This window comes from Falco biarmicus, chromosome 7 (genome assembly GCF_023638135.1).
Source record: "Falco biarmicus isolate bFalBia1 chromosome 7, bFalBia1.pri, whole genome shotgun sequence".
Classification (NCBI taxonomy): domain Eukaryota; kingdom Metazoa; phylum Chordata; class Aves; order Falconiformes; family Falconidae; genus Falco; species Falco biarmicus.
Window position 1 is genome coordinate 3,129,788 of NC_079294.1, and position 14,655 is coordinate 3,144,442.

The 14,655-nt window shown below is 47.6% G+C and overlaps 1 protein-coding gene across 4 annotated transcripts in view; it reads right to left on the reverse strand.

Annotated features, from left to right (window-relative positions):
• Positions 1 to 14,655, reverse strand: part of LRP4 (LDL receptor related protein 4) — an 83,446-nt gene that overhangs the window by 11,077 nt on the left and 57,714 nt on the right. For 3 of the 4 annotated variants that reach the window (XM_056347696.1, XM_056347698.1, XM_056347699.1), the window contains exons 9-27: positions 12,442 to 12,567; positions 11,867 to 12,001; positions 11,577 to 11,702; positions 10,307 to 10,537; positions 9,855 to 10,011; positions 9,295 to 9,512; positions 8,779 to 8,955; positions 8,082 to 8,207; positions 7,165 to 7,373; positions 6,487 to 6,568; positions 5,727 to 5,832; positions 4,558 to 4,759; positions 4,046 to 4,235; positions 3,661 to 3,792; positions 2,840 to 2,980; positions 2,073 to 2,159; positions 1,692 to 1,863; positions 1,448 to 1,610; positions 976 to 1,201 (exon numbers count right to left, since the gene is read on the reverse strand). In XM_056347696.1, the coding sequence (XP_056203671.1) occupies positions 976 to 1,201; positions 1,448 to 1,610; positions 1,692 to 1,863; positions 2,073 to 2,159; positions 2,840 to 2,980; positions 3,661 to 3,792; positions 4,046 to 4,235; positions 4,558 to 4,759; positions 5,727 to 5,832; positions 6,487 to 6,568; positions 7,165 to 7,373; positions 8,082 to 8,207; positions 8,779 to 8,955; positions 9,295 to 9,512; positions 9,855 to 10,011; positions 10,307 to 10,537; positions 11,577 to 11,702; positions 11,867 to 12,001; positions 12,442 to 12,567 (3,006 nt within the window). The remainder of the gene's footprint in view (positions 1 to 975; positions 1,202 to 1,447; positions 1,611 to 1,691; positions 1,864 to 2,072; positions 2,160 to 2,839; positions 2,981 to 3,660; positions 3,793 to 4,045; positions 4,236 to 4,557; positions 4,760 to 5,726; positions 5,833 to 6,486; positions 6,569 to 7,164; positions 7,374 to 8,081; positions 8,208 to 8,778; positions 8,956 to 9,294; positions 9,513 to 9,854; positions 10,012 to 10,306; positions 10,538 to 11,576; positions 11,703 to 11,866; positions 12,002 to 12,441; positions 12,568 to 14,655) is intronic. The other variant, XM_056347697.1, reaches the window with a different exon arrangement.

Sequence of the window (14,655 nt, forward strand, 5' to 3'; positions counted from 1 at the left end):
AGCAGCGTGACAATGCACTAGAGGCCAGGCTGACAAAGAAGCTTCTGTTTCAACTTAGCTGCACACAGTGGCAAGTAAACAAAGGCATCAGAGAAGCCTGCTGAAAGTGCCTGACATATTAGGGTCATATCTTTTAAAAAAAAAATTGAAAAAAATGAGCATACATTTACTAGGAGGGGATAAGCCCAGAAGACAGGTGCAGGAAGACAAATATGATGGCTACAGTTTTGGTTACCTTTAAGTTATATTGTAAAGTTATATGGCCAGGAGCGATGTTCTGCCGTTAGTAGCCACAGGAGAAGCAGCACAGAGTTTTCTGTGTAAGTATTGGGGAAATTCCACCAAAACAAAGCCACAGCACAAAGCAGCAACTCCCACTGAAGAGCAAGGAGGCGAGATGGGGTCATGTAGGATCCCCAAAGCATAACATTAAGGCATCTGACTCTGGCACAGAATAGTTGGAGAGCATGATACATTAAGAGCAACTGAACTTTGTTGAGCAAAGTGGCAGACAAAGAGACAAAGTCTGCAATGTTTGGGGGGGAAAAAAATGACCAGAACTTGAAATCAGGTTTCAGCAAGCAGATTAAGAAGAATTAGTGCCTTTTGGAGTTCAAAAAGGTAAACTGTCTCATGCCAGCAGACTGGCGAAGCCTAACAGGGCATGTCTCATTCAGTCCTCCTAAGAAGGTCACTCTGCTGTGTGCAAAAATGAGGTTGTCAGTGCAATCCAGTGAAGGAAATGGGATGAAGGGGGTCAAAATGCAATAATAAACAAACACTAGACCTATGGAGCTGGCTAAACAGGGAGAAGTACAAAAAGAGTTAAACAAGAGGGAAGAAGAAAAGAAAAGCTATTTTTTGAGGCGTTACTCTATCACTCATGCTTTACACAAAAAGACTCAGTGACAGTTCTGAAGGGCTCCCCTAGTCACCACAGACAGCTGCTGATTTGGGAGCAGCTTAGCAACTCACCCAGGGGCCGCGCCCTATCAACAGCCTGAATGTCCATGAGGCCAGGCAGGTTTGCCCTCACCAAGATGACATTTGCACCAGTGTCCTTGTCGGCCCTGTGAATGCTGCGAGTTTGCCAGTCAGTCCAGTAGATGTAAGAGTCCAGCAACGTGAGGCCATAGGGATGTTGCACTGGAGACAGCAGGGTGCGGCGGTTAGCACCATTGAGATCTGCGGCCTCAATCCGCTAAAGAAAGAAGTAAACATCAGCCCCATACTCAAAACATGGATCCTCCTGCTAGCAATTACTATATGAAGTGGGAAACAGAGCCTAAGCAAGTGATGTTACTCAAGTCCACCTTCTCCATAGCTCAATACTCTCAAAAAAGCCTATGTTCCTCCTGCTTTTCTGACAGCTTTCTTGAGAGCTTCAGAACAGCCCCCAGGCTACCAAAGACCCAAAGAAAAACAATGCTGAAGAACAGAATCAGACCTCAGTGTGTGCATCAGCCCAGAGCAGCTGGTACCCAGCCTTATCCACTGCCAGTCCATTAGGCCAGCCCAGGTTGTTGCTGATCAACACCGCACGTCCAGAGCCATCCATCCCAGAGCGTTCCAGCTTGGCATTCTCACCCCAGTCTGTCCAGTACATATACCTGGGGAAAAGCCAGCAATTATTATGGAGACAGAGGTCACAAGTCCTGTTTTAACCTAGATAGCCTCTTGACAACACTAACCCCATCTCATGGTATAAAGCTATTGCCCGCGGACTGTCCAGGTTCTGCCAGACCAAGACTTTCCTCATGGAGCCATCAAGGTTGCCCACTTCAATCCGGTTTGTTCCTGTATCTGTCCAATATATCTTCCTGCCAACAGCATCCACAGCCAGCCCATCTGTAGTCAACAGACCTGAGAAAACAGAAAGTCGTATTGGTCACCGCTCATCCTCCCAGCTTAGCCAGGAACTTTCAGTATTCCCCTTGTGCACTTCATCAGGCAGTTGCTTTAGGCTTTGCCTGCCCTTCCACTGAAAATTTAGATTACTCTACCAGGGTATCAGAATCTCTCTTTCCATGGTGCATGGAAGCTGGAGGCTCCCAGGCCAAAATCTCTCTTACCTGTAGTGATGATGTCCTCGAATTGTGAGCCATCAAGGGCAGCCCGGCTGATTTTCCGCAGTGTGCTATCTGACCAGTAAACCTTTCCTGGGTGGAAGAAGAGAAACTTTAGAAAAAAAACCCCAAACCAACAAAACAAAACCCCAACAACCAGACAGCAAAAAAACAGATCCAGGTGTTTGACTACCAGCTACGCCACATAGGAATAACAGCAGCACAAAACTATTAAACCGGAGTGATAAAACAGTACAAATTATGTTGTTCCAATCCTCCCCAAAATACATAGCAGCACTGGTACCCTGCCCTCTACACTAGGCCAGAGAACATCCAACACGTTATCAGTTAATAGTACAGAGTCCTACATCTGATTTCTCAAAACGTCCCAAAGGTCATCTACCTTACTGTACAACAGTGGATTTACATCCTGCACAGAATCAGATGTGTAGTATACACGAACAGCCAGAGTCTCAGCTCTGCTGCTATAAAAGGCTTCAGCAGCAAGAATGCTTTCTTAAATCCAAAACGCACAGGAACCTCAGTCAGTATAGCAGGCAGCTTTTCCCGCATAGTTGGTGTTCTCTGTTTTCCTGTAAGGACATTCCTTTCCTGATTGGAAAGGAATTATTTGCAGCACATACTAGAAGAAAAAAACCCTACCCAAATTCACAACCTACAGTAAGATATGCGCCTGGGTCTTTACTCAGACATTTACATATGAAGACACTTGTTGCCTTTCAAACAGGCAGTTGGAAACACTAAGTTCAGACCTTCACGAGGATCCACTCCAATCGCAATGGTGTTCTTCATGGTGACATTGACTGAGACAACAACATCTGCAAAGTAGGGAATATCCAGAGAGACCATTCGGATGTCAGTCCTTCTGGCAAAGATCAGAAAGCTGGTCATTCCTGCAGACAGTTGAAAATGAACAGATATCAGCAAGAAACAAGTTCAGTCAACTGCAGGCACCATTTATTGAACATGCTGGAGGTGACATCCAGTGTGGATGTCAGTGGACTTCAGTGGAAAAGGGGAAGCCTCAGGCAGATGTCTGTTTATGGGGAGTCCAGTTACAAAAGATTTACTGAGCGCTACCGAATGCTTCTTAACATCCAAGTTCAACAGGAGTGCACTCATAGATGAGTTACTTCTGCTAATACGTGTGGGAAATGGGAATTAGGAGTCAGTTTTTTCCTGCTAAGGAGAAAAAGTGGATGTACCATGGCCTGAAGCCAAGTGCCTTCCACAATCCGCAAAAAGAGGGTCCATGGCAGGAAGCGTGTACAGACCTACTAAAGCACCTGGTAGTTAAAAGAATCCACCTCAAGATTAGGGCAAAAGTAGGGGGGGAAATGTGACAGCTGGTTTAGTTGCCCAACGTAATTTCAAGGAAATTTCTGCAAGAATCCAGTTATCGGTAAGTTTCTTCATGGTAATCCCCACTCAAATTGAAGGTACAGGCAGCAAATGGGTTTTTCAAGGGGTAAAGCAGGTAAGCACATAAAGGGAATTTTGTTCTCTAACAAGGCAGGAGCAAATTGTAGCTGTGACACAAAACTGCAATGAGGATCCTACAGAGAGGGCTCACCAGGGCAGCAGGTCTTGCCATCGGATTGCAGGTTGATCCCAGTAGGACAGGTACAGCTGTAACCTTTGGGAAGAGGTGCCAAAAGGCACAGGTGACTGCAGCCTCCGTTGCTAACTTCACACGCTGTACGTACTATAGGAAAAAGGATGAGAAATCCACAAGTCAGTAGCACAGGCACAAAAAAAGGGGTGCAGCAACTGCAGAAATGCATTGTAAAATGCCCTTAAATACCAAGCCAAGAGTTATTCTCATGCTCTCGTATTCCACCCAGAAACTAAAGGCATTGAGAGCTGACAGACAGGTCAGCTCCTTGCAGGAGAGCTGTGCCACATAGCGGAGCCCGGGCCAGCTCTCAGCTCAGTGTGGCTTGGGGCGAGCTCTGTACCTGATGGCCTGTGCCGGTGGAAAACATGAATATCCATAAGATTCTCCAGATTGTCCTGCAGCGTTTCCCGAGCCTGCCCAGTCCTTCTATCTGCGCTCTGGATGCTTTTGGCCTGCCAGTCTGTCCAGTAGATTCTCTCGCCATAAAGAGTAAGTCCAAAGGGGTGAGGCAGATTGCTCCCAATCAGCACCTGGTCAGATTACCCCCAGCCCCCCCCAAAAAACATTACTAAGAAGTCGCTAAGGGGAAGAAGCTTCCCTTGCCCCCTCTCAACATCATCATGTACAGTCAGAGCAAAAGGAGTGTGATGGGGCTACATTAGCCTTCAAAAAGGAAGTTCCCACACACACAGTTGCAACTGAAAGGGAGCTCTTCTCTCCCAGTGAAAGCAGCTCAGCATGTCCTGGATTTAGAGATTTCACTTTCAACTGGAAAGAGAGGCAGAGGCCATCAGCACTCTGGGACTTACACCTCAGGCTCCCAGGCCCCCTCCTCTAAGATAGCTTCCTTACCTTCCTGTTGCTTCCATCCAGACCAGCATACTCGATGGTCTTCATGCCTGCGTCTGCCCAGTACAAGCGCTGTGACTCATAGTCAATGGCCAAGCCGTTGGGCCATGTCAGGTTGGAGGAAATGATCACCCAGCGGTTTGAAGCATCCATACCAGCACGCTCAATTTTTGGGCTGGCTCCCCAGTCAGTCCAGTACATGAACCTGAAGACAACACAGACAGAAGTGAACGGCCACACTCCTTCACTGCCACTACGGCCAGGCAGTGTTACAAAGCAGCAAGAGAGCTTGGTGCCTTCAGGCCCTCGCAGGAAGCAGCATGAGACTAATATGGTACTCATGTCCAGCCTTGGCTTTTTGTAATGTACCTAAAACCATAATCAAATTTATATACCTTCTAACACCCACAGGCTGGCCTAATTACAACATGGTGGAAAACATTCAAGATAATAATCCAGGGTCTAAAAATTAAGCAATTATTTAGTAGGCTCCACCATTGGCCCTTTATACTCTTGCTGCATTGGTCTTCCAGTAATCCGCTCAAGGAAAGAATACCACACTTTTATTCAAGACCTTCAACACTTCTAAAGCAGTGGCTGGTAGGCTTTTTCCTACCCACCCTACCCCCAGCTCCACAAGGTCCTATGATTCAGCAACAAAATTCGTTATTAAAACCATTTGTTTCTGTTACTCAGGTTTGCTTTCCCGGCACAGCTGATCCCTTGACACTCTGACACAGTGCTTTGAAGCCAAGAGGCCACTAATATTACAGCTTGCTTGAGATCAGCAGTAATTTACCTGAGGAGATCCTTCTGACTGAACTCTGGTTGGTAAGCAGAGAGCTTGAATACAAATTGAAGATGTGAAACAAAGAGATAGAGAAGATCTAGATGGCCTCATTCTCAACATTTTTTGTGCCACATCTTCAGATATTACATACCCAGGATAAACAAATGAAAACACCAGCCAGCTCCTGCAGGCTCTGCAGCACAACAGGCAATTATCCCTGCTTATCTTGCTCCGCTAGCATCCAAAATCAGGTCTCTCATTTCAGTCTTTGGCAGGATGGAGAACAATGGCACCAGAAAGGCAATTGCACAGAACCAAAGAACCTGAACGCCCTGAGATGTACGAGAGCTGCCATGTCATCACAGAAGAAAGAATCTCTCACCCTCCAACAGGGTCCACCACGATATCTCTAGGTCTGTCTAGGTTCTCCCAGATTAGTACAGTTCTCATGGTCCCATCTGTGTTCGAGACCTCTATCCGATCTGTTCCTACAAAAGTGAAGGGAGAGAATGTGAGAGAGATCGAAGACCTCTGGAATGGCAAGAGCTAAGGCAAAACCCATCCACAGAACAATGCATTCTTCCATCCATCTCTGTTCACAGCTGGAAAATAGGTAAGAAATGTGGCTCAAAGCGTCACCTTCCATTAGGTCACACAAGTCACCTCCGTGGCTGTCACTGATGTGGAGTCCTGTACGAATGTAAACCAGCTCTCTCCTAAGCCCCCCAAGGTATCTACATGGGCATGAGAGAACAGCTGGAAAAGAACCACCTTCCTTACATTTCTCTGCACTACCACTCTCCAGCAGGGAACATCCTTGAAATACTACCTGCTGCACCCCAAAATACACTGTTGGAAGACAGGTAAACATATCACAAGTGCTGCAGCAAGACAACAGCAGTGCTTGACTTCTACTATAAACCCTTCTACAGAATTAGTACTGGGGATGCTGCAATGAGAATTAAACTAAGGATTCCACCTCAGCTCCCACTTTGTTAGGAGCACACAAGATGAAACTCCATTTTTTGCTAGACAGAAACAGAGACATTTGGAATGAGACAGATAGAATTACCCAGCTGTTTTTCAGTTTTCATGACTAATAAGGAAGACAGAAGCCTAGGTAAAGCAGGGGATCCCAGTACCTGCATCCGTCCAGTACAGCTTGTTGGTGACCCAGTCAATTGCCAGTCCAGCTGGACTTTCTAAGCTGGTGTCCACCACAACCTAAATGAAAACAAAAAGAAAAGAATCCTTAGGTGAGATTAGACCTTAGGGAAAACACACTTGCCCAATGCACTACCCACTGACAAACAACATTAACTTTCAAAAGGCAAATGCCTAAGCAAAGCAATTCCATACAAGAGAGAACATTGAGGACTTAGAATTAAGTGTCACATTTGGAGAAACATCTACTTTTCATGCATGTTCAAACCTGCAACTCCAAACTTTGAGCTCTGTTCCTCTCACTTATGGCAACAGAAAGCATTCCTGAGGAGCATAAAATATAGCACTTGAACAGAGGGTTTAATCATCTTCCTTTCAGATTTTAGGGCTATAACACAGGAATTGACCACAGCTTTCAAATCAGCATGCTTTGTGTCCCAGTTCAAGGTTTTCTATACAAGCAGGAACATACACTGAACTTGCGTATGAAGTGTTCAGTGGTCTCAGGGCTCTTCTGAGCCAGAACTAGGCAAAATAACAAACAAATCCAGCATGAACTGTAGCTCCTCCGAAGGCCAGTGTATCCCAGTGTCTGCAAATCTGATGCTCAGCGAGTCTCCTGGCTAGATGACCTCCACACATCACTAACACCGTACCTCCTGGCTTGATCCATCCCACTTTGCTCGGCTGATTGAGTCGGTGCTAACGTCTGTCCAGTAGACATAGTCATCCTTTGAGTCCCAGTCTAGAGCCACAGCACTGCGAACATCAGCAAGGGGGATGACATCATCTGACAGGTCATCTGTGTCAAAGCTGATCCGACGGATGTCCATCCTTCGGGCAAAAAGCAGGAACTTGTCAAGACCTGATCAAAGGTCGAAAGGTCTTCTTTTAATTTCTCTAAGTTCAACAACACAGTGATAGACACAGACAATTCCCTGCTATATCCAATCTTAACCACTTAGATAATCTCTCACTGGCAGGTCACAGCCCAGGATTTTACTGGTAGCAAAATATCACTGGGGCGGATGGGTGGGCAAGGAGGGGTGGAATAGTAGGGAGCGGTCTCCTGGGGGTAACCTAAGCTGAGGGAACAAAGTCAACCACGTTCTTCTAGGAACGGCATAGACCTCCCTCCAAATCAAATAGCTATTTGAGAATACCTCTTGAGAATCTAGGAGACAGTCCGCCTAGTTCTTCAGTAGGGTTGCAAACCAAGTGAAACTGTGGCTATCAAGAGAACTGAATATTACGTTCATCACTGACACAGCTCCTATGGGAGTTTTAGGGAAACAAATCGGCTGTGACCGGTAGCGTGGCACTAACACCAGCCCTCAAAAAAGTGTCCAAGGATGGAGCTTCTCTGTATCCCCACCCATCAAACCTAGCAAGGGCAACAGGAATGCAGAACAGGGGAATGCATCAAAAAGGTGAAGCATCCTCTGGCGAGGCCCTTAATACCACTAACTCGGTCTATCCAGCTGCATCTCCTTGGAAGCAACTGCTGCTGCTTACAACCCTCTGCCACCCACTGAAGATCTGAGCATGCAGGCTGTGGTCCCACCTCACTTACTCTGGGCACAGGCATGGCTGCTGGTCTTGCGGAAGCCCGTGGGGCAGGCGCAGGTGTAATCCTTGCTGCTCGGCAGGCAGAGGTGAGTACAGCCCCCGTTGTTGGCCCCACATCGGTTTCTCCCTGCTCAAGTAGCCAAAGACAGAAAGCAACCACGCATAAAGCAAAGAGTAAAGAAAAGAGGAAAAACACCAGTCGAGGTGTCAAGACCCACACGGATTAAGATAACTTGTCTGCCCAGAAGTTAATTTAGAACAAGGAAATGGATAAACTAGCGCATTGCCTCCGTTTGTAGGGCTCAATTTTAAAATGTAACGTTTAATTCAATCTACTTCTAGAGCAGATTATGGCAATTGAAGAGGAGTAAGGGAGGTGTCAATCATTACTAGTGCCCACTTAGGATTTTTTGTTTTTTCCCCTCCCACAACAGCTCTTGCACAAGCCAGCCCGCAGTGGCTCTCCCGGACAAGCCCCGCTCCCCGGTGTCAGCAGAGGGAGCTGCGGTAACACCGCACACCCGGTTACCGGCTGAGCGACCTCCGGGCAACCGCCACGTGGGGCAAAAGCCGGAGGCAGCTCTGGAGGGAGGCTGTGGATGTGTCAGTATGCGGCGTTCAGCCTGGCTCCCTGCTCTATCGGGTGGTGGGTGGCAGCAGGTCCCGTGGCTCCAGTGGGTCTCTACCCCCTCTGCAGTTACCTGCTGGCTGGCGCTGAGGATGCAGCGTGTGGATGTCCATAGGGAAGTGGAGTTTGTTGCGGATGATCTCCTGGTTCTTGCCTGTGAATTTGTTGGCACTGTTGATGCTCTTTGTGTGCCAGTCTGTCCAGTACAAACTGTCCTCAAACACAGTGATAGCAAATGGGTGCGGGAGGCCTGTAATAGACATCCAATACAGGGATATCATCAGGTCCAACAGGACTCAGGCTAGCAGGGAGACAAGGGAAAGCTCTTTCTACTGCCCCTTGGGCCTTGCCACCACGAACCTGCTCAAACCCACCTTACGCTAATACAACAGACAATTCCTTTCTCCTGTCCACCGAGGACTGGGGAGCAAGCCCCAGCCCTCAGTGGTGGCAGAATTCATCCCACAGTGAAAGAACAGGAGACAAGCACAGAAGCAGGAGCCAGTGGCTCTGAAACTCAGAGTAGCGCTGTACTGCTCTGCCTCCTTCGCTGCAGAGAGCACTCCCCGTACACAGCCCTGTTACTTACCTTGGCTAATAACAGCCTTCCTATTCCGCCCGTCGAGGTCAGCCCTCTCAATGACATGATGTTTGGCATCCACCCAGTACATTCGATGTCCTGCATAGTCAATGGTCAGTCCATTGGGCCAAAAGAGGTGTGTATCCGCGATGATGCGCCGATTAGAGCCATCCATGTTGGAATACTCAATGCGGGGAGTGTTGCCCCAGTCGGTCCAGTAGATAGTGCTGGAGGAGGCAGGGAATGACAGGCTAGAAAACTCACGTCCCACATACTGCACCCAGCATCACTCCCTATCAGGGCAAAACAGCATCCATCCTGTGACCTCAAGTGTGAGACTGGGTCACAGCCATGGGACAAGTGACAGCCAACAAGGTAACACCCAGCAGTTGCAGGCTGGTGAAACCTGAATGGCCCAGAAGGCCCCTAGCATTGCCAGGTTTCCCAGACTGCCAGTACCAAATGAAGGCCTGAGCCCAGAGAGAGCTTTTGTGACCAGGGATGAGCTTTCCAATGTTCACCTGGAAGCACCTGCACAGAGAGCTCAGTGAGGTCCTGTTTTCACTCACCCCTCCATAGGATGTAGGGCAATTGCTCGGGGCTTCTCCAGGTTCTGCCACAAAAGCACTTTCCTGTGAGTGCCATCCAAGTTTGCTACTTCAATTCTAGATGTCCCAGAGTCTGTCCAGTACAATTTGTCATGGATCCAGTCAACGGCAAGTCCACCTATCTCCAGGGGAGAATTAAGTACAGAATGAAATGAAGAGCAGGGTCTGCTCAGAAAAAGTAGTTCCCTTTCCCTCTCAGCCTCAGAAGAGGCCCCAGTTCAGTCCTCCTGTCTCTTCCCCCGTCAGCCAAGATTAACTTCGGCAGGACACTGATCTCACACCCAACCCCATCCCCTCGCTCAGGGAGACGCACACTATTTTGAACGCTGGGTACCCGCTTTTCTTCACTCACCCACCCTTATTCTTAAACCATGGCCAGTACCCAGGCTTCTGGCTTTTTTGTGGCGACGCACCTGGGCTCTCCAGCCCCGTGGAAACCACCTCTTCCACATTGCTACCATTCAGATTAGCCCTCATGATGCGATCAAGAGTGACATCAGACCAAAACACCAGCTCCTTGCTGTGGTGGAAGTCAAGGGCAATGGCATTTTCCAGGTTGTTCAGGAGCAGCGTGTACTCCGAGCGATGAGGCAACACTTGTCGGATATCAATGCGATTCGCAAAGAGCAGCACCGGCTCTGGCCCTGAGAATACACGGGAAGACAGCATTAGAGTACTTTCACAGTCCTGCCTACTATTCCCTCTGCACAAGTCCCTGAACATAGTTTTGCAGAAATCAACTCCCAAGCGCAAAACACTTCCGAGAGCTGTTTTCACATCCTCAACATGCAGTCCTAACTCATGGATGAGCAGTTTTAAACCTTTCGGCAAACATTCGCTCAGCAAGAAGTGATCGTTCCAGGTCCCACCTAAGGGCCACCTCTCCTCACCCTCTGAAACCACACCACGAGGCAGCCACTTGGCAGCCGGACTGCAGTTTCCTTTTCCTATACCCACCTCCCAGCCACACAAACACACATGCTGTACCACATCTTCTAGCACAGACAAGACACAGTTAAAACATGCCTCAGCCAGCTATAAACTCAGCAAGTACTTCCACTGCAAAGAAAAAAACCAAACCCAAACCAACCAACCAAACAACCCCACCAGAAACACCAATATCCACATCCTTCATGTATTTCATTAGGGGAATTCCTAATGAAGTCTTAATTCTTTAAATGGCATTTCTAATTCCTCAGCTCCTACATTAGAGTAACTGAGGAATAAAGTTAAACAAATGCACAGATGCCCTTAAAAGACACAGATGCCCACATAGCAGCCACTCAGCATTCAGGACTGGTGACCAGCATCAAGGGTCAAAACAGAAGCAGGTGTGATAGAGCCTCACTGACTGGAAAGGTTAAGAGGCTTCCTCAACAGAGGCAGGAGGCCATTCTTGTCCCAGGGTCTGGGTCACCAGGAAGGAACTAGGAAAAGAAGGCAAAGGCTGTTCTGCTGGCAGGGAAGGGAAGCAATGAAGTATCTCTCCATTGTCAAAACCACACCAAATTTTCACAGGCATTCACCAACAACCTGGGCATGTCCAGGACAAATCCAGGTACTTCCTTTTCCTCACCTGCCAGCTTGGTGAACAGCGTAATGCTGCCAATGAAGCATTAGAGACAAAATGAGGAGAACTGGACCAACACACACACACCAGAATAAGGCTGAACTCCTCTTTACCTAGAGCCTTGCAGCTACGCTTGTCAGGACGCAGCTCGTAGCCTTGCTCACACCAGCACTGGAAGCCTCCTTCACTGTTGGTACAGCCTTGGCTGCAGTAACCTTCCTCAGCACATTCGTTCACATCTGTGTGTTACGAAGGAAGAAGGGTACCGTTAGATCATCAACAAGCCAAGCAACTTCACCGATGGCTTGCTTCTGCTTTCATGCTCTGATTTGCACCCTATCATAACCATCAACTTCAAGCATGTCAAAGCAGCAGGGAGGAGGCTACTGCTCCAGAAACCCACCTTGGCACGATCGGCCATCTTCCAGGAGCCTGTAACCTGTGTGGCAGGTGCACTGCACCATCCCTCGCACCATCTGGCACTTCTGAGCACAGCCACCGTTGTTGACGTTGCAGTTCTCCTCCCCCGTTCGTGGACCTGCAAGAGGAACACGTGAAGTTAACTGAGCTGAAACCACGAGGCAGCTGCTTGTGCCCTCAGCTGTTAGGCAGCCGTGGCCCTTCAGAACAGGCTGAGCAAGAGCAGGAGGACACAAAGGCTGTGCTGGGAACTGCCTCTTCACAGCCAGAACTCTGCCCTGCAGGCCACAATTAAGGGGACAAAGAAGCTGAGACTAAGGTGCTTTTAGGATTCACGGTCTCTGCAGATGAACTTTGATACCCGAGATCATCATCATCATCTCGTTCTTCCTTGTCTGCAGTATGTAATTGGCAAAAGGCCTTTTTCCTCAGTCTTCAGCTCTCCCGTTATCACAACCCAGGCTTGCTTCCTTACACACATCCTCCAGCAACACCAGATGGACTCACACGCATCACAGAGCCTCAATTCATGTTTAAGACTGAACTCAGAGGACTTACGGCAGTTTTGATGTGGGCTCTCATCGCTGCCATCTCCACAGTCGTTTGCTCCATTGCACAGCTTCCTCTGGCCAATACAACGCCCATTCCCACACAGGAACTGGTCTGGGGCACACTGAGGGGTACCTGCAACAGACGAAGGGGAAAGTAAGCACACCGGAGCTTACTGACGGAACAACAGTCACGGTGAAGAAAAGGACGCAGAACATTTTCTAAGGCTTCTTACAAACTTTACATACAAGCACAAATCTGTTACTTCCTCTTTCCTTGAATTCAGCTCATCTTGCACTCCTTACTGCTCCACATATCTTTAAGCTGATTTGGAGGCCTGTGAACTCTCCTCCAGACCAAGTCCAACGTTGCTTTACTGGGAAGTTCAGCTATTTAGTTTCTCTCAGAATGACTGGAAGGTCCTGGCTTAGTTCCCTTTGGTTCCAGATTCCACAACCCTACTCAGCATGTGCAAGAGAGGAGTCAGTTCCTCACTTTAATCATCTGATGTCACCCCAGCATGGCTGTGGATCCTAAACCTGCCTAGGAATGAGCGTCTTGTCCAGCCCTAACTGCAGTGTGATGGACTTGGAACAAGATTTACATGCACCCTTGAAATCTGAGCCCAGGCAACAGGATTTCACACTTGAGCTACACGCTTCAACTTCTGCTGTTGGCAGGGAGACTCTACAGAAATCTTGTAAGTAAAGTAATACTGTTTGTAGGGACTTTGCCAATCTGATTGTTTCTTTAGCAATAACTGCACTGTCCTCTTGCCTCTTATTTTTTGTACTCTTAGGCTGACTTGGTTAGTGGTTTTCAAATCATCACCCTCTGATAATTCTAAGACGACAACAGGATAACACAGTTATCAGCAAAGAAACCATTAGATTGACAGACTGCCTGTAAGCAGCATGGAAACGGGTAGTTGTAAGATTAACAAGTACAAATAAGAACTAACAGATGCACAGACTGGGAACAAAAAAACCAAACCACATGCAGATTCACTTTTCAGAGCACAGGAATGCTTTATATGAAGGATATTGAAACTTGGACTGCATTTGTCATACTGAACATAAAGAACCTTGCATCAGCTGATCTCCTAGTATTCTAGGAATCTTCTCTCTATGGCCAATAAAAATATAATTCTGCTCTAAATCCAAGAGGTGACACAGGATTTTAACTGTTGCTACAGACATTGAGATAGCACACTATTTCACTTAGATGAGCCAGCACATGTTCCACTTAGAAGCCCCAAGTTAAATTTTACCTGCTATCACCACAGACCTAACGCAAAACCGTGCGACTAACCTTACAGTAACAACAGCTGTACTCGACCACCTTGGCGTTTGGTTTCAGGTGGAGAGGTTGAATTTCAGTGGCTCTGGAAAATCGACTTGGCTTCTGGGTGGCAACTGTTCTTTCAATACCTCTACATACCTTTGTATCAGGCTGAGGGAACAGGGTTACCAGCTTGTCTTTAAGTAACAATTGCTTTTTCCAGAATGGCCACCATCTCCTGCACGCTGGTACTCATGACAGCTGACCAATCTAGAGCAGCTGCTCTCAAATAGCTACAGAGCGTCCCTCCCCAGGTCCTCTGAGCTCAGCTGTCCTTATAAAACACCCACTCTCCCCTCCTCAACAGGCTCAAACAAGTTTCACAAACCCCTTTTGTCACCCCTAAACCCACTGTTTAAAACACACTGATCCAGAAGGGTCAGTACACACAGCTGGCCTCCGCTCACTGGGATGAATTCACAGACCAGTACAGACTATCCCTCAACAAGGTCTACAGACACCCTGAAGGATTTAAAGAAAAGAGAAGACTCTAGACATTCCCTGAATCCCACCATAACACTGGGGTCTGTTGAAACCTTCCCCCCCTCCATAACCACCATTACACAAAGGAATGGCTTTATGCAAAATGATTACCAGAAAGAGAGACTCCTGAGCAAGTATTTAAGAGGAAAGCTGACACCCTTAACCTCTAAAACAGGCTTTATCCTTCACTTCCACAAAATGCTCTTTTTGATTAGCACTGCCTGCTAGAATCGCTTGGCAATTTCACAAGGCAACATGAAAGCTATCCAGAACTATCTAGAAGGCATGAGTTAGACACAGCCCATTGGACAAAGGTAGCAACTCTGCACACACTTAACGTTTCCAAGTCTGAATGGAATCGTCTCAGAGGTCTGTGGTAATTCATAGTGTAGGGACGGG